This window comes from Typopeltis vanoorti, chromosome 22 (genome assembly GCF_054136105.1).
Source record: "Typopeltis vanoorti isolate ZY-2024b chromosome 22, IOZ_Tvanoo_1.0, whole genome shotgun sequence".
Lineage (NCBI taxonomy): Eukaryota > Metazoa > Arthropoda > Arachnida > Uropygi > Thelyphonidae > Typopeltis > Typopeltis vanoorti.
In genome coordinates, this window is record NC_143570.1 from 89,680,191 (window position 1) to 89,700,598 (window position 20,408).

The following is a 20,408-nucleotide window of genomic DNA, read 5'->3' on the forward strand; positions in this document are numbered from 1 at the left end:
AGATGTTTTTGCATCTTAGGGATTTCAAGACTTTAAATTCTGGTAGAGAGAGAAATTAAAAAGGAGAAATTTAATCTTAAGTAATGCAGAAGAAACTTCCATACAGAGTTTGTTGGCATCATCACTGGCAAGGGGAGATGAGTTATGCTTTGATATTGTGGAGGAAAACTATCCTTGGGAAGTAATGCAAAATCATGTCCTTTGGAGAAAACGACTGTTAGAGTGAAGGGATGTCTATAGTGACTACCCATTGTTTTAGGATTGATACATGCTGGTCATTGTTCAGACAAGATGGGGTCAAATTTATGATCAAGACCGAATCTGTGTTTATTGAAAAATGTTGGAGGGGGAGTATGGCAAAATCATGTCCTTTGGAGGAAACGACTGTTAGAGTGAAGAGATGTCTATAGTGACTACCCATTTTTTTAGGATTGATACAAGCTGGTCATTGTTCAGATAAGATGGGGTCAAAGTTATGATCAAGACTGAATCTGTGTTTATTAAAAAATGTTGGAGAGGTCACCTAGAAATGTGTAAAACTACATTGAGTAGGTGTCTAAGATTGAAGTAATCATCTCCTGTAGTTTAGTGATGTGGCAAATATTACAGGAGAGCTCATGTTTGCTCACTTGAAGTCGATTACATATAAGGAAGAAGCTGGTGCTGAAGTAAATTTGATGGTTTCTTTGAATCTAGTGAAGGTAGGATTTATCTTATGTTTGTGTAATTTCTTTAAAATGGTGATTCTAGTTTGGCACTTACCTTGTTGAACAATCCAAAGCCTTGGTGAAACTGAGAATGCCAGACAGCCAAAGACCAACACAGAGCATGGAGTATATTTTGTAGATATCCCACCACACCAGACATTTATAGCCTTTAAATGTGCTTGGGGCTAAAGCACATTATGTGAGACATCAGAGTCAAAAACAATCTTGGATCCAATTTACTTCATCAATTAGTCAAATGATGAGTGCAAAAATTGTATGGGATAAAATCCAAAAAATGAAAGGTAGATGTAGAACACGCTGTTTGTCTACCTTAGACCATAATGGATGTGTTGTTGCTGATTCCAAAGCAATTGCAGACTTTGGGAAAAAATTTTGCCAGAATCTTAGCAACAGATTCATATCCACCTGAATTTTTAATATTGAAAGAGCAGCAAAAGAAACAAAGGCTAAATTATTCTACCAACTAGCTTGACCTATACAATGCCATTTGTTAAAAAGGAACTAAAAAACTGCTCTTTTACTGTCTCATCCAAGTGCAGTAGGATCTGATGACATCCATTATGAAATGATTAAACATCTACCATCATCTTTTATGGATCACCTTCTCTTAATATACAACAGAATACTTGCAGAGGAAGAGTTTCTGATTCTTGGCTTAAGTCAGTTGTCATTGCTATCCCAAAACCAGGAAAGGATCTAACAAAACCAAATAATTATTGACCTATTGCTCTGACCAGCTCAAATTAAAAAAAAAAAAAAAAAAAAAAAAAAAAAAAAAAAAAAAAAACACGCCTTTGATCTGGATTACTGTGCTCAAGTCTGTTTGCCTGCGTTTCTTGAGGATGAAAAAGTGGTAGAAAAGATTCAGAGGCACGTGACAAAGAGATGTCTGTGGAGTGCTCCCTATGAAGATAGATTGAGGGTGTGTAGATTGCAGAAGTTGGTTGATAGGAGAAAAAGAGGGGATATGATAGAAACATTTACATTGCTTAAAGGGTTTTATAGGATTTATGCAGGGGAAATGTTTCAGCACTTGGCTGGATGGGCCAGAACAGGGGATCATTCCTGAAAATTGAATAAAAGCGTGGTTAATAGGGGTGTGAGGACTCAGTGTTTTGCTTGGAGAGTTGTGAATGAGTGGAATGGATTGCCAGAGTTAGTTGTGAGTGCTTTGTCTGTTAATGGGTTCAAGGAGAGGTATGATAGATTGGGTCTCCCATGATGGGTCTTCGGATTCCATGGAGGCACCTGTACAATAATACTAATAATATTAACTTTACCAACATCCATGGCATCAACTTAAATGCATCATCATCTTTCGTCATCCAAACATGATGTTCTGACTGAACCTTAAAATTTCTACTAAATCAACCATCTCATTTTGACTGTCCAAATTACATACTGTATGACTCCTTCTGCCATAAGGGAGGTGCTTGTGTTTTCCGATAATCTTCCCAAAGGATGCTGAACCTAGAATCTCACCTTTTTGACCTCCTGCGGCTTAAAATTTCTTTGCCACATTTTATTTCATTCATCTGCTGACTCGAAAGATCTCCCACTTCTGAAAATTATTCTAACCTTTTTGACTTCCTATCTTCAAAGCTCGATTTCATACAGTTAGAAAATCCAAACAATGAAGTCATCCTTCTTAGTGATTTTAATGTCTATAATTCTAATTGGCTCCATTTTTTTGAATTTCACTCACCAAGCTGAAAGACAGGTAGGGATTTTTGCTGTAAGCATTGACTTAAAAACAGATAATTTATCTCCCCTACCAGAGTTCACAACCATCCTCTTCACTCACCCAACACTCTGAATCTCTTTTTAACTAGTTTTCCTTCCAGGTACTCTTTTCAGGTGACTGCAATCTTATTTGTCTCTGGTGGAATGTCTTTCCTTCAGCCATTTACAACCTCACATGCTCTGTCATTACAATAACGGCAAGTGGGGAGGACTTGTATGACTTTTAGTCTTCTTTCATAGTCCGACTACTGTTTTCATCCAGATTCCTATTGTGATCTTGTAACAGAAATAATCCATATTGGAATGGACACTTTCATTCTTCACTCTGTTCAAATTTCCCAACCCATATCTAAACCATGGTTCTCCAAAAAGTGTGCCAGAGCTGTCCAAGAAAAGCAAACAGCCTTTCACAAGTGGCTTGAGACCAAAACACCAGTTTCATTCACATCCTACAGAGTTGCCTGCAACACTTGTAAAACCACCATTAAAAGGGCAATGTCTAAATTCAACAAAAATAAATGTAGAATATTATCTGCCTGTGCCACTGGCAGTCGTGTCTTCTGGTCCCTCACCAAAGCCATCAGGTGCAACTTTTGTCCATCTGTACTTCCTCCTCTATCTCACCCTAACAGTAGCATTGTAACGTCATCTAAAGACAAAGCTGATGTTGCTTCATTCTTCTCTTCCAACTGAAGAGAAGAATGCAAATTCCTCAATGGCAAGAAAACCTTCATTATTCCTTCTTTGCATAGAATATTGCATCTTATGCCTTCTGTGTCCTTCCACCAGAAGGATATCGGACAAATCTTGAATAACTTGGATACTACAAAGACAGCCAGTCTGATGGAATTTCACTCATTGCACTCGAGAGATGTGCTCCTGAATACCTGTTCTCTATCATCTATGCAATTCATCAACTGCTCTTCGTGAGTTTAGAACTCTTTAAAAGTTGTGTAAAGATTCTCTGTCAGCTAACGCAGTTAGATCAATGATTCGGAAGTTTGAAGAAAGAGGATCTTTCTTCAAACTTCCGAACTGTGTAACTGGTTTCCAACCTGGCAAAGGATGGAAACCAGTGCCACCATGAGTAATTGAAGAAGTTGCCACCATGATTGTTGACAGATCACAAGAAAATGTTGCTATCTACTCACCAGACAATACCTGATAATCCTCCTCACTCTCCCAACACCTTTCATCTCTTGTTAACCAGTTCTCTTGATAATTGTGTATGTGTGTAGCTGACCAGAAAAAATATGCTAAACCAGAAGTCACACAATGCTTGACATTGTCACTATACTATCCCTGCCCATGTACAGCAAATCACTGCTGTTTTTAGACAGGCTCAAGAAAAAAGCAATCTCTTGAAATCAGTTCTTTTGGAAAAGCTGGAGGTTGTAGTTCTTGGAGACTACTTCATGGGTAAGACTGTTCCACAGAGCAGAGGTAGGTAGAATGAAAGAGGAATGGGAGTAGCAGGTTCAGTGCATCAGCAGTTCGATTGTAAAAAAGTTGAACAACTGTTACTCATATTATTGTGGGTTTAACAGAATTGGGAGCATGAAGGATGCCAGTTCTGATGGACAGCACCTATAATAATGTCTGTAGAAGAGGCACATTGCAGAAACTGACCAGCTGTGTTGTGAGGGAAGGGGGTTGGCATTTAGGTAAACTTCCTGCTCCTGGGCATCAAGAACTTTCAGATAGGTTTTTGATACACTCTACCAAATGAGAGCACAGTATTCCAAGGTTGAGTGGATTTGGAATTTGATATTACTTTTTAATACATTAAAATATTCTTAGATATTACTTTTTAATACAAAAAGTAATATCTAAGAGAAAAAGAATGCTAATTTTTTTTGTAAGCCATAAATGCTCCAGAAGTGATGTCCTTGTGCTAAGAAGGACATCACTTCTAATCCTATCAAAGGCTAAAAGAAATATCAGTGTGAGAAAAGAATCTGGTCTTGACTTTTGAACTGAGCATTATCAAAGGTCAGGAGAGACTAACTAAGATCTTTTTTTTTTTTTTTGTGAGAAAAAAAAAGACAAAATTGTCTTTTAGAAGCATTGAAAGTGATTAGCTGGCATTCCAATGAAGGATGATATAGAGTTCACTGTTTAGAGCACTTTTCTGCATGTCTTAAAGCTTGGGATGTTTGAGCACTTGCAAGGAGGAATAGAGTGTACTATCATTAGCATAGCTGTGGATTAGATTGGAGGGTGTTGAGAGATGGTTGTTTATGTATATGAGGAACCGGGTGGGTGGGTGATGTAACAGAACCCCAAGGAACACCTGTATTAGAGAAATCTGAATAGAGAGAACACCCTCTGCCATTACACAGTGAACTATCAGACAAAACTGGCAGTCTATTTAAAAAAGTTAGAAGAACAGACCACAAGATGGAAATTTGCTTAAAGTCCTTGATGCTAAATCCTATCAAATGCCTTTGAAATGTTGAGTGCAACAGTACAGGTTGCACTATGGCACATGCCAAAGGTCAGTGATGTAGGCAAGGAGACCTGCTATGGATCTCGACAGGCAGAATCCATATCGGTTGTCACTGATTAGATGGCAGTTTTCCAGCTGTTAAAGAAGTTAACTGTTGATGATTTTCTCCATTACTTTAGACAACATTGCAGTGAAAGTAATAGGTCAATAGTTGAATGGCAAACACTTTTTTTTTTTTTTTTTTCTTGAATTGGCTGTATATATAAGCTTGCTTCCATGGTGCAAAGTGAATGCCATCAATTATAATATAGTGTGGAGATGATAAAGATCACAATTGGTTGGATATCATCAAGACTAAAAGCTTGTTTGGTTGAAAAATAAGATTCTTCTGATGCCTTTCTGACATATGGTTATTATTACAATGTTATTACAATGTTAAAGGTAGAGGTGGTTTCCTGTGATCATCTATGCAGGAGTTGGATGAGAAAAATGGTGCTAGGACATCAGCTTTATCTTTAGGTGATGTTTTAATACTGTCACCTGGGTAACTGAGAAGCTAAAACACAGATAGATATAAACTGTGCCCAGCAGCTTGTGCAGTTGACCAGAATGCCTGACTACTATTAGAGTATGAGATAAGTTTTCTAAATTTAGTTCTTTCAGTCAGACCTAGCAATTGTTTTATAGGTGTTATGTGAATGAAGACAGAATTCTTGAGGTGTTTTCATCATCAACACCAGATCAGCAGTTGACCATGAAAACATTTTCTACACTAATAAATTAAAGACTTAATTCGGTATGTTAGTCAAGTAAATAATTGTTTACTATCCAACATGTTTCACCGACTAATATCTGTCAGCATTTTCAGGGATACACTGGTAAGCAATGGAAAGTAACAAAAACTAGGAAACTGACAATTCTAAAAATTATATAAAGTTATCACTGTGTGTGATACAATACGCGTGTCGCAAGTACAGGGTTTTATTTGTTGAGATATTTATTATATTTGTATTTGTAGTATTTGTTAGAAAGGATGGCTATCTTTCGGTGATCTTATAAACTTTTGAATGGTCTCAATAGGTTTGAAGGTTACCCTGATATTATATGGTTTTAGAAGAAGAGCTAATTTTTTTTTGGATATGGTACTAACAAATGGAATTGTTATAGAGCTGATGTATTGGGTTTCATCTTGTTGTCTTTGTGGTATGTCATTAAAGAGAATCTTGTTGACGAGTCTTGTTTCAAAACTTCTAGATGTCTATCCGATGTAATTGATGCTGCATGAACAGGGTATGCTATAAACTCCAGAGTATTTGTAGAAAGGATGGCTATCTTTCGGGGATCTTATAAAATTTTGAATGGTCTCTATAGGTTTGAAGATTACTCTGATATTATATGGTTTTAGAAGAAGAGCTAATTTTTTGGATATGGTACTAACAAATGGAATTGTTATAGAGCTGATGTATTGGGTTTCATCTCGTTGTCTTTGTGGTATGTCATTAAAGAGAATATTGTTGATGAGTCTTGTAGGGTAGCCATTTAGAGATAGATCTCTGGATATTTTCATTAATTCTTCTTGTAAGTCACCAGGGTCTGTGGAACACTGTATAGCTCTTTTTTTGAGCATATGAATAATGCTGAGTTTCTGGGATATGTGGTGAGACGAGTAGAAATGGAGGTAGCATCCAGTGTTAGTAGGTTTTCTATATACCGACAGGTTGATGCTATTGTCAGTTTGTTTCTTAATAAGGATGTCTAGGAATGGAAGTTTATTATCATTTTCTAGTTCCAATATGAACTTGATAGTGTTGTGGAAGCAATTAATTTTGTTTAGATAATCCATTAATTCTTCTTTTTTGTGATTCCAAATGATGAAGATGTCATCCACATACCTAAACCATGTGGTTGGTTTAGGGGTAATTTGGGATAAAATTTGAGTTTCCAAATTTTCTAAGAATAGGTCGGCACAAGGAGAGAGAGGGATACTCATGGCTAATCCAGTAAGTTATTTGTAGTAGGTTTTTTGCCATGTAAAAAATCAAAGTTAAACATTTTTTTTTTTTTTTTTTTTTTTTAAATAACGAAACCTGTGGTGCGTTCATAATTAGAAGAAACACACGTATAAACCACAGTGAAAATTATTTAATTGTAAATATTTCATCCTAAGTATCTTAGGACATCATCAGTACAGTATTTAAACAAAAATTAGGAATAACATACAGTTAGGGCGCATGATTACAATAGAATCTCATGAAAACGTGCATATCGTGCTAAAGTAGTACAAAAAAAAAAAAAAAAAAAACACGTTAATTATTTAACCTCCCAACCGGCCTGTATGGATGAAATATTCAACACTCCCTAGCTTTTTTCATGGATCAAAACTTCGTCGGCATTCTACCTTTTATCATGCCATTACCTTCCTCCACCGTTAATCTCGTTACGGCTATTCTATTGCCATTAGTGGATTAACTGTTGCTGAGTGACCTTTGTGTCCCTTCTCTGTGTCTTCTGTGTCCCTTAGAATTTCATTTACTGATCTAAGTTATTTGACCTTTCTTGCCTCTAAAATGATTTATTGTGTCTCTTCCCAAAAATTGAAACAAATTTCACATATGCGAAAAAAATCAATCCTGAAATGACCACTGATCAGCTTTTGCAATGAATCTATTTAGTGATAGTAAATTTGGTGTATTTTATTCTACAAATCAGTGCACCGGACGAGTTGCACTGATTGTTCTTTCACTTTATATAATAATTGAATAATTTTTTTTCGAATTTTCAAATGTTTGCTTCGAAAATATTATGTCAAATATTTATATTTTTAAATAATATTTATTGAAATAAATATGTCCTTTTTCTTTCGTTTCTAGCAAAATAGCATTATATGGATCATCACATTTCAGTTTTAGAAACGATTTTTTGTTATTCATAAAGACAAAATAAAAAAAAATGTTAAAATGCTAAATTGCATTACTCGGTTTCCGATTGGTAGTCTTTTTGGTATCTAAAATTTGCATCCAATGATATTTTAACAGTGATTCTTCGCCTTCTTCATTTATTTATTTATTTGTATTATGCATATTACGATAATATCTAGTGCATAACCTCGTAGATATGTTGGAAATATAATGTGAAAAATATCATATACGGAATGATTCAACATTTTTGCTCATTTTGAAGATTTTCTAATGCTTCCTCCCCCCCCCCCCCACCTTATTCTCTCCTGGAACTCAATTGCATAACTACTCTAAATTTCTATACAGGTTTGAAAGCTTTTCTAGACAGCATTCAAAATCAATTACTTCATTTTACCATTTTGACAAAAGATATACGGCAATCAGATTGTATCGTGAAGCTTCTAATTCTGTTCTATTTATTTGCAATCTAAAACCAGCTGTTCTACTGTCTGCTGAAATTATGTGAAATTTTAGAAATAATATGCTATGTTTTCACCATGCAAAATTGTTTATATGCATACCACACAAAAGAAAGTTCAGTAGTATTATTTGTGTTTGTTTTTCTTTAAAAAAATCTAAATATTACTTCTTCTGCTGCTGGAAGCTATTTCTGAAATAATCTACGTCGTCTAAATACTTGGTAATATCCTCTTAGCTGGAGGAAAAGTTGAAGGCTTATTACTCAGTGCTATTGAGAAGAAAGGGGAGAAGCCTCAGCTGTAGTGCAGAATATGTCAAGAATGTCTTGTTTCCTTTTCGATTGTTGATTACCTATATCCTAACAGAAATACTGATATTTCGTTTACATGCTTATACATTATTTATGCCAAAATAATTGCTTAATTTATAATAATCAGTTTCACTTTTATTATCAAAAATTATAAATTAAATCATACAATTATCTTGAAAAAGAGGATTTGAATTATTTTCAAAGAAAAGGTGCATATGTGTTTCATAATCTTCTTTTTTTTGGGGGGGGTATAGACCTAATCAATCTGCGGATAGTTCAGATAATTTATTTCATAAATCGTTCGCAAGACAGCTGTTACAAATCACTTGGGGAACATACCCATTCATTTTAGTGTAAAATAGTAGCAAAGGTTCAGTTACTTTAGATATGTAATCTAGAAGAAAATGTCATGTCTGCTGAGATTAGAATCTTACGTGAATAATTTTTCTGACATGATTTCTCTATTCGTTATAATGTAACCAATTTCCAGATTTTTCCCTCCTGCAGACTTTGTTATATGCAGTGATTTCTTCTTTGTACTACAAGAAAGAAAAATCAGATAACAGGAGAAAAATATGTAATATTTTCTTTTCCACTGGCTGAATTTACAATGTTCTTTCTTTGTGTTTTGAAGAGAAAGTGAAAATGACTTTTTTCTTACTATTTTTGCCATTATAACATCTCATATAATTATAAGAGTGACATTTTACCGTTTTTCTCCCACACGAGAAACAGAAATAAGGTAGTAATAATATTGTTGATTCTGCCAAACTTCATTGTAGCAGAAATGTTTATTACAAAACTTTGTAATATATATATCTCCGAAACAAGAAATTTGGAACCCATATCACATCAATGTTGAGTGTTGGCAAGGTGAAAATGTTCCCGTTATTATTTATATATTTCATTTATTATGGGGGGGGATATTCCCAACCCCCCGTGTTCCGGTATGGTAGACCAGTTCTCCTTCAATTGTGATAACTCGAAAGGGGGTTCCGCCCCTGAATTCTGATGACTCGAATTTTGAATACTCGACACTCAGCTTAGCCCCTGAGTTTCAAAACGTTTCGATAAACATGACATAAAAAGGCTTATCATTTTATATATATATATATATAGGGTAGATTTTATTTCATTATTTTTTCTTGTTTTGAGGAAATACTTTACCTGGAATACTCTTTCCAGTTTCTCTGTGTCATAAAAAGAACTTAAAAATTAGTTTTAAGATGAAAAAGAAACAGTGCATTCGGGTATCCCTCTATCAATATTTGTAGTCCTGAAAAGGACTGTTTTGATGGCCTTGAAAACAAACATTTTTTATTTCATACTGTTCAGAATTTAAAATTCTTGAACAGCGTGGAACACCTTGAAGCAAGGGTAAACACACACAGCAGTTTTACACTCAGGGCACCATATTTTTGTTTCCTTTCTGATATTTTTTTTATTACATACATAATATTTGTGTGCAGGTTTATTTTTTATTAGCCGTTGGTGGTAGATTTTCGGGATAATGGTTGGAGTTAGCAGCGTTCAACCTCGGATGTCTGGCAGGATTTACTGTTTTTCTGCTTGCTGAAGAAGGTGCATGTGCATGCAGCAATGCTTTCGCAATTTCTATTCTGTATTCTAGATATGTTATGGTAGACAAACATTTTTTCTTGTACAGGAGGAAACTGTTCCAAATAACAAAATCCAAACACTTCAAAATTCAAATAACATGTCCAAACACTTTTTTGTAATATTTTTTATGCTGTTTCCTCATTACAGAGTAGAATGATAGCTGCTGATCGCACCTGTCGACTCAACCCATAGTGTCGTTGTATGCACACACAGCAATGGGTTTTTCTTTCTTCAAACCATGCTTCTCCGTGGATTCCGTTGATGGATTGTGCAGGGAAGATAGCAGAAAAACATCTTTTTTGGTTTTCCAACGTAGTGCAAAGACTTTCCCTCGCTGATAAGTTTGGATTTTCCCCTTCGATAGCTTTCCTGAAGCCAGATCTGGAGACACATCTCGCCTTTTTGCATTTACAGTACCATAACTATCTGTACGATGCTGTAAAAGCAAATCAGCGAGTTCAGGACACATATATAGTAATTATCCATTATAATGCAGTAACCTTTCCCCAGTAAAGGGTCTAGTAACTGCATTACTGCACGCATCAACAAGGGGAGATCCGAATATTTATCGTGCTCGATTACAGTTTGCTTTCCCGTATAAGGTTTGAAATCCCAAAGATATCCACTTTCCGATTCGCAAAGCATAAAAAATTTTACTCCATACCTCGCTTTCTTTTTGGGAATATACTGCTTACATTTCAGTCCACTTTTGAATGACATAAGGCTTTCATCGATACTCAAGTCTCTCTCAGGAATGTAGAGTAATCTACATTGTTGACAGATTTTCATCAGAAAATCATAAATTTTCTTGAGGACTGGGCAAGGATGTGTTGCCTGATCGTATTCCTCATTATTCTGAAAATACAAATACTTCATGATGAGACTGAATTGTTTTTCAGTCATAACATCACGAAACATTGGCATGTTCAGAATCCAGCCTGTAGACCAATACATTTCGAGAGCGGGCTTTCGAAATGTATTTCGAAACTTCGGGTTTTCCACTTTCTTTATTCTGATATTGCATTTGAAGGATGACAGTGATCGATTTTAAATATTAATTTCACCTATATCCGAATATCACATAATTTCCTGATTTATAATAATTAGGAAATATGTATATTGTCTGATTTATAATTTGCTAATTTATAATAATCACCACATAGTTTCAGTATCGAAAAATTAAAGTTATGTGGAACAATTACTAGAGAAAAATAACGAATTAAATAAAAACTGTACCTATGTTTCATAACAGTTTTCGGGTGTGTGATAGTAATGCAACGGGGTGGGGGGGTTAAACTATCACAGGCGAAATAAACTTCAATTCTATTGTAAAAATATGGAAATGAAATTTCACATTTGATATACATATTTTGAATGATAAAAATAAGCAAATGTATTGCTTACTTTAAAAATTGGAGAATAAAATATCTGAATTATGCAGTAAATATAAATTTAAATCATAACTGTTAATTTAATTTTGTAATGACCAATTATACAAGGAAACCAAGAAAGTGAAAGTACAGATTACTATACAACATGAAGAAAAAATTTAGTAATATGATTAAAGAATTTCATGTTATTCTCTATAAAGCAAAGTTGCTCAAGCATGTCCTAAAGGAAATCTGTCAAGTATTATTCGATTTCGATGGTTTTGTACAAAAGTAAAATTAATATAATCTGGAACGTCGGCAGCCGGCTTTCTTTTCTTTTTTTAAAAGAATATTTCAAATAATTATCGTGAATTAATTTCTTCGAAAACAAAGAAAAATCTTTTGTCTAGTAAGCGATTAGAAAAAAATTAGCGCAAAAAAATAAAAAATTAAATTAGTTCTCCAAGGTAAGGCAATATTTAAGTGAAGAAATTATGCAAGACCTTTATTTTGTCCAGAAATTAAAATTGTATTGTACAATAAAAAGAGAAAACGAAAATATAAATTATTTCTCTATTTTTAGTCTATCATATATAACTAAAATCCAGTTCACCAGTATGGAACAAGAAAGTCCGTTTCTTGTTATAGGCAACTGAGAGGCAGCTACGAACGGGAGATAATCCGATTAACCGTTCTCTTCACCGTGAGGGTTTATCACACCTTCTAATGGACATGACAGTCAAATTGCACTTCTTATCCAGGTTCTTTAAACAGGTGGGCTGAATCATATCCAGATTTAGTTGGACGTCTATAGACGTCCTAGCCGGTAGGGAGGTTAACACAGTTTTGTATGATAATTTCCCATACTTTAGGAATAGTAAGAACGTCGTTGCGGTTTAGGTTTGGTCTGTGTAGTAGGGCTTCAGAACTTTCTTTGTATAAACGTTCATGTTTAAATAAAGATCTATGTAAAAGTTTAGCCTTTTCCCAATGGATCCTATGGTTTGGATTTTCAATTCCGTGTTGAGAGAGGCCAGATTTCTGCGGTTTAAGAAGACGAATGTGGTCTTGATGTTCCGAGATGCGTTTCTGAACACACCTACCTGTCTGTCCAAAGTAAGATAATTTGCATGAGCATGGAATCTCATAAACACCAGGTAACATCAAGGGTGAGAATTTGTCCTTAGGAGAAGGTAATAAGTTGTAAATTTGGTTGATAGGTTTGTAAGTAGTGGCAAAATTGTATTTCTTCATAATTTTAGAAAGACATTCTGAGATGCCTTTAACGTAAGGTATGGGAATCCTATGCACTTCTTCCTGTCTGGTTTGATGTATGCAAATCATGAACATGTGACTGATGATTTTTGAGTTGTTTTGGGATTATATCCATTTAGGATGGCTGTATTTTTGATAACTTCTAATTCCTGGTTTAAAGATTCTTCAGAGGAGCAGAATTTGTGTGCTCTGGAAACTAGTGATTTAATAATGCCAGATTTCTGAGATGGATGATGAGCAGAAGAATTGTGAATGTAGCGACCTGAGAATGTAGGCTTGCGAAAGACGGAAGTGGAGATGGAACCGTCTTCTTTTCTTTTGATGTGTAAATCCAAAAAAGAGATACCCTGTGGAGATTATTTTTCTAACGTAAAGTTGATGCGACGATCAAGAAGGTTAATTTTATCTAGAAACAGTTGTAATTCAGGTTTGGGATGATTCCATATTGCAAATACGTCATCGACATATCTTAGCCAAATTTTTGGTTTGGGTTCAAAAGTGAATATTTTTTCCTCAAGGTGTTCTAGAAACAAATTTGCTAGGTTTGGTGATAAAGGAGATCCCATTGCTGTTCCTTCCTCTTGCTTGTAAATTTGACCTTTCCAGGTGAAGTAACCTGATGCAATAACAAACTTGAACAATTCAACTATATCAGATGGAAATTTTTGAGTTAGTAATTCTATTGTTTCTTTATGGGGAATGTTAGTGAAGAGGGAGACAATGTCGAAGCTGATTAACAAGTCAGTTTTTAATAGTTGAATGTCTTTAATTTTTGTGTGAAACTCAGTAGAATTTTTGATGGAAGAGACTGAGTGGCCTATGTGAGGGCGGAGAAGGTTAGATAAGAATCTTGATAACTTGTACGTTGGACAGCCGATACAGTCTACGACAGGTCTAAGTGGAACATTAGTTTTGTGTAGCTTAGGTAAGCCATAAATTCTAGGAGGTCTTGCATGGTATGTCTTAAGTTTTTTGATTGTTTCTTCATTTAAGGAGGAAGTTTCATTAAGTAGCTTATTTAATTTTCTGAGTTGACGATTCGTAGGATCAAAATCCAATTTGGAGTAAGTATTACGATCTCGAAGAAGTAAATTAATTTTTCGGTCATATGAATTGGTATCAAGAATACCAATAAATACCTTAATCTATTAAATCGATCAAAAAAGATCACTAACAAATTACCAATGGAAAAATGGGTAGTCAATTTATCTAACTGCCAACTAACAAAAGATGAATTAAATGTTCTAGCAAGAGGCCATAAATTTGCGATTTCACCAAAGTGTTTTCCATATTTAGGCTTTATACATAATATAGAAAGAAACATCAAGCATCTCTCCAGTATTGAAGCCAACAAACTTCGTTTCGAAGTAGCTAAAGTGATCTACAATGCCAAACCTTCAGAATTAAATATCCCACCGTCGGAACTGAAAGCTATTATTTCCTTAAAATGTAACAAAAATTTAATCATTACTAGAGCTGATAAAGGAAATACCACTGTGGTTCTTGATACCAATTCATATGACCGAAAAATTAATTTACTTCTTCGAGATCGTAATACTTACTCCAAATTGGATTTTGACCCTACGAATCATCAACTCAGAAAATTAAATAAGCTACTTAATGAAACTTCCTCCTTAGATGAAGAAACAATCAAAAAACTTAAGACATACCATGCAAGACCTCCTAGAATTTATGGCTTACCTAAGCTACACAAAACTAATGTTCCACTTAGACCTGTCGTAGACTGTATCGGTTGTCCAACGTATAAGTTATCAAGATTCTTATCTAACCTTCTCCGCCCTCACATAGGCCACTCAGTCTCTTCAATCAAAAATTCTACTGAGTTTCACACAAAAATTAAAGACATTCAACTATCAAAAACTGACTTGTTAATCAGCTTCGACATTGTCTCCCTCTTCACTAACATTCCCCATAAAGAAACAATAGAATTACTAACTCAAAAATTTCCGTCTGATATAGTTGAATTGTTCAAGTTTGTTATTGCATCAGGTTACTTCACCTGGAAAGGTCAAATTTACAAGCAAGAGGAAGGAACAGCAATGGGATCTCCTTTATCACCAAACCTAGCAAATTTGTTTCTAGAACACCTTGAGGAAAAAATATTCACTTTTGAACCCAAACCAAAAATTTGGCTAAGATATGTCGATGACGTATTTGCAGTATGGAATCATCCCAAACCTGAATTACAACTGTTTCTAGATAAAATTAACCTTCTTGATCATCGCATCAACTTTACGTTAGAAAAAGAATCTCCACAGAGTATCTCTTTTTTGGATTTACACATCAAAAGAAAAGAAGACGGTTCCATCTCCACTTCCGTCTTTTGCAAGCCTACATTCTCAGGTCGCTACATTCACAATTCTTCTGCTCATCATCCATCTCAGAAATCTGGCATTATTAAATCACTAGTTTCCAGAGCACACAAATTCTGCTCCTCTGAAGAATCTTTAAACCAGGAATTAGAAGTTATCAAAAATACAGCCATCCTAAATGGATATAATCCCAAAACAACTCAAAAAATCATCAGTCACATGTTCATGGTTTGCACACATCAAACCAGACAGGAAGAAGTGCATAGGATTTCCATACCTTACGTTAAAGGCATCTCAGAACGTCTTTCTAAAATTATGAAGAAATACAATTTTGCCACTACTTACAAACCTATCAACCAAATTTACAACTTATTACCTTCTCCTAAGGACAAATTCTCACCCTTGATGTTACCTGGTGTTTATGAGATTCCATGCTCATGCAAATTATCTTACTTTGGACAGACAGGTAGGTGTGTTCAGAAACGCATCTCGGAACATCAAGACCACATTCGTCTTCTTAAACCGCAGAAATCTGGCCTCTCTCAACACGGAATTGAAAATCCAAACCATAGGATCCATTGGGAAAAGGCTAAACTTTTACATAGATCTTTATTTAAACATGAACGTTTATACAAAGAAAGTTCTGAAGCCCTACTACACAGACCAAACCTAAACCGCAACGACGTTCTTACTATTCCTAAAGTATGGGAAATTATCATACAAAACTGTGTTAAATAATTAACGTTTTTTTTTTTTTTTTGTACTACTTTAGCACGATATGCACGTTTTCATGAGATTCTATTGTAATCATGCGCCCTAACTGTATGTTATTCCTAATTTTTGTTTAAATACTGTACTGATGATGTCCTAAGATACTTAGGATGAAATATTTACAATTAAATAATTTTCACTGTGGTTTATACGTGTGTTTCTTCTAATTATGAAGTTAAACAATGCTTGAACAACTTGGTGATGTTTGGTGGAACAAGTTTTCTAAGATGACGACTTCTGAAACTGGAATATTTGTGAATGGAGATGTGACATCCAGGCTAGCCATAATATTATCTTCAGAGATATGGGTGAAACCCAATACATCAGCTCTATAACAATTCCATTTGTTAGTACCATATCCAAAAAATTAGCTCTTCTTCTAAAACCGTATAATATCAGGGTAACCTTCAAACCTATTGAGACCATTCAAAAGTTTATAAGATCACCAAAAGATAGCCATCCTTTCTACAAATACTCTGGAGTTTATAGCATACCCTGTTACATCGGACAGACATCTATAAGTTTTGAAACAAGAAAGAAAGAACACATAGACTATGTAAGGAATAAACAGACAAGATATATCAGGACTTTCTTCCCACTTCGCCTCTACCAACCATAATATTGAATGGGATATGAGTCATATGCCCAACATAGAAGAGAACTACCATTCCAGAACATTCAAAGAAGCTGCTGCAGTCACCCGTTCAACAGGTAACTTAAATAAGAATCAAGACCTAATCCTACCAGATATATGGAAAACTCTAATCAGATCATTTAACCAAAAAGAAATTAACTTTCATGAAAATTACAATAAATATCTCAACAAATAAAACCATATACTTGCGACACGCATATTGTATCACGCACAGTGATAACTTTATATAATTTTTAGAATTGTCAGTTAGTTTCCTAGTTTTTGTTACTTTCCATTGCTTACCAGTGTATCCCTGAAAATGCTGACAGATATTAGTCAGTGAAACATGTCGGATAATAAACAATTATTTACTTGACTAACATACCGAATTAAGTCTTTAATTTATTTATACTAGTGGTCAAGAAAAAAAAAGGTCATAATGTTCTACACTAATTTCTATGCTAAACCAATTTATCTGCATATTCTTTTTTGTGCACCTCTGTGATTTGGTACAATCTTCCCGACGTTTTCACTAAGTACTACAACCTCCTTTTGTTCAAAAAATACTGTTATATCAGAAGATTTCTTTTTCTTCTTGACTACTTGCTCACATATACAATTGATGTGCTGTAGGTTTTGCAACATCTTGCATCTGGGATTGATATATATTTTAAAAAATATATATACAGTCATACCCCGAAGTTACGCGGTAGGTGGGACTAACAAAAAGCACGTAAGTCGAATTCGTGTAACTCAGGTATAATTTTGCATGCAAACATACAAAATATTAGTTAATTGGGACCAAAGGTTTACAAAAACACCTATATTTTTTAAGAAATATAATCATAATTGTAGTTTTTCGTACATTAAAAAAAAAAAAAGAAAGTTATTTCGATGTCAATGGTTTCATAAAATCTAATAGATTCGTCTTACGGCATGAAGTCTTTTTCTTGTCACGCAAAATTTCTTCATAGCAAGCTAATGAATTTTTTATTCCTTACCTTGTGGCTACAATTCATGCTTCGTTAGAATCTATCTCCTCTAAAATCTGTAAACCTTTCTTTTATGATTGTTCTTACTGTGGATTCCTGTAGATCAAACGTCTTTGCTAGCTCACAAATTTTCATTCTGCCTTCAAAATCCTTAATAATGTTGTGTTTTGTTTCCAAAGTCAATGTTTTTCTTTTCTTGCTAGCTGTGGAAGAATCGGACTTGCTTCCTTTGGACGACATTATTTTTTATGTGATAAATTTTTTATCAAGAACATAACATTAAACAATTGCAAGGTTTGTAGACTATAAAAATCGTGTATGAATGGAGACCACGCTAAACACGTCAGTGCTTGTTCATAGCATGTGCGACACTGGCGAATGCAGCCAGCGCTGGAAAGATACGACCAGTGGTGAGGCATGAACCGGGATGGGAATACGTACATATATGAAACCGCGTAACTCCAGATTCGCGAGAGTCGGGGTATGACTGTACACAAAAAATAGTTTACATCCTTGAATACCAAAACTTTATTTAATTCATTCCAGCCAGAGCAGAATTATTCCTTTAATTTCAATCTGTTTTGTCATATTGTTGCATGGATTCTAAATACTAGATTTTTATAAAATCTCTTTGGCCAGAGCCAAAGATAATACCTTATGTATAGATAAAAACAAATCTCATAGATGCCTATGCATTTTGAAAATTCAGATGGTAACTGATTTTCTTTTTCCACAAGAACAGAACTTCATGATTTTCATGTGATATATTAACAGTTTCAAAAACTTTGATAGAATTTCATTTTATCTTCATGTGGACTTTTTTCCTCCATTTATTATGTTTTACATTCTTTTTCTTGTTTAGGAGGTTCTTCAGAAGCTTTTGAAAAATGCAGACATCCAGAAGTGCCGTTTGAGAAGGGATGCAGAAAGTGAAGAATTGACTGTCACTCAGGATAAATCTACTTCTTCTCAGGTTGATTTTTCTGCATGATTTATAATTTTTGTTAATAGCTATATTTAGAAAGCTAATACCAATTTCTCTGTTGCCAAAAAAAAAAAAAAAAAAAAAGTTGGCACTGAATCATAATAACATTTGCTCTTTGAATTAGTGTGATCAGATAGAATGATGCTCTACTAAACTGCAGTTCCAATTCCAAAAAGATTTAAAGTTTTTAAAGAGTTTTAATGCTATTCAGTTTTCTATTTCACCAATAGTGAATTAATTATTGAGTTGGTTATTATATAAGAAAGTGAGTATACTGTACCCCTCCCGTTGGCCCTTTCCAGATTTATTTACTGCCCAGAAACCTTCCAATTGAGGTTTCCAATATTTTTGTGTTCCTAAATCTTAGAGATTCTGTGCTGTAAATATTCTATCTATTTCTAGTTGTTTACTAGTTGTATTCTATCTATACAACTAATGCTGGAGTCCCACAAGGTTCTGTTCTCTCGCCCATCCTCTTCCTTCTATTATATAAATGATCTACTCCAGCTGACTGCCAATCAAGTACACAGTTTTGCCGATGACAGCACATTGCACTCCTCCTTTTCATTTGAAACTCTGCAAAGCACAAATCACCACAACCTCCAAAACTCTGACCTCTACTATCTTAAATTCTGACCTTCAAAACATTCATCAATTGGGTCTGGATAACATTATCAACTTTAACGTCAGCAAAACACAGCTCCACATTATTTCTCACAAAAAAGAACCTGTTCTTCCAATCTTACCCTTGACAATACCCAAATCATCTATTCAAGATGAGATTCACATTCTCAGAATAACTCTAACCAGAAATTTTTCTTGGAAAAACCATATCACAAATATTGCCTCCTCTGCATCCAAAAAATTAGGCTTTCTCTTTTTCTCGAGGCATTACTTCAGCCCCAAATACCTCTTAATTCTATACAAATCACAAATCTGCCCAGCCATTCAATACTGCTCTCATATCTGGGTTTGTGTCCCTAAGAGCACCCTAAAAATACTGGGTTCTATACAGAAAAGAGCAGTTAGATTGATTGGTGATCTCTCTCTCTCTCTCACTGAATACACTCCACTTACTTTCCCAAAGGCATTCAATCTCTGTAGCTTGCATCTTCTATGACTGCTGTTCATCAGAATTGGCATCAATAATTCCCCCATCCTCTTGCAAATCCATCCAAATGCATGCAGCAGCTAACCAAGAACCTTCCCCGGCCTCACTCACAGTTCAACTCTCAAACGCTCACAGAACAAATTTCTCTGCTTCCTCATTTATCCCTTCCACTGCTGCCCTCTGGAACAGTCCATCCCCAATATTACCCACCCACTTATTGCTCATCCACTGGAGAGGTTAACCTATAGTGTATTATAGGTTAACTAACCTCTTGTGGATGAGTTCTCCATAAAATAAAATATAAAAAACACCTCATAGCTTTAATTGAAGAAGAAACAAGATAAAAAAATTTGAGCACTACTTGTTATGCTGCATAATGTGCCACAGAAAAGAGTGTATGTAACACATGCAGTTGAAAAACAGAAAAGCAAAGCAAAATAGATCATAATTCTAGTTGGTATTAACGACATAACTAGTGATAAGTTCAGTGTATGAGAAGATATGAAAGAACTGCTGGAAGAAGTGAGAGTGAAGAGTGAGAAAGTGAAAATATATTACCTTGATATCATAGAAATTAATTAAAAAGAAGAACTATGATGGCAAACAATTCGATGCGTAGGCTGTGTAGAAGGAATGGATGTGAGGATGTATGGATTGGGTTTGAAGGAAGAATGGATTTGAATTTGTATAAGAAAGATAGCCTACACTTG

At 34.8% G+C, this 20,408-nt stretch overlaps 1 protein-coding gene across 1 annotated transcript in view; it reads left to right on the forward strand.

The window, feature by feature from the left end:
- hay (ATP-dependent DNA helicase hay) overlaps positions 1 to 20,408 on the forward strand; it is a 337,042-nt gene that overhangs the window by 85,378 nt on the left and 231,256 nt on the right. The window contains exon 7 of the mRNA XM_090412093.1: positions 18,465 to 18,575. Within this exon, the coding sequence (XP_090268219.1) occupies positions 18,465 to 18,575 (111 nt within the window). The remainder of the gene's footprint in view (positions 1 to 18,464; positions 18,576 to 20,408) is intronic.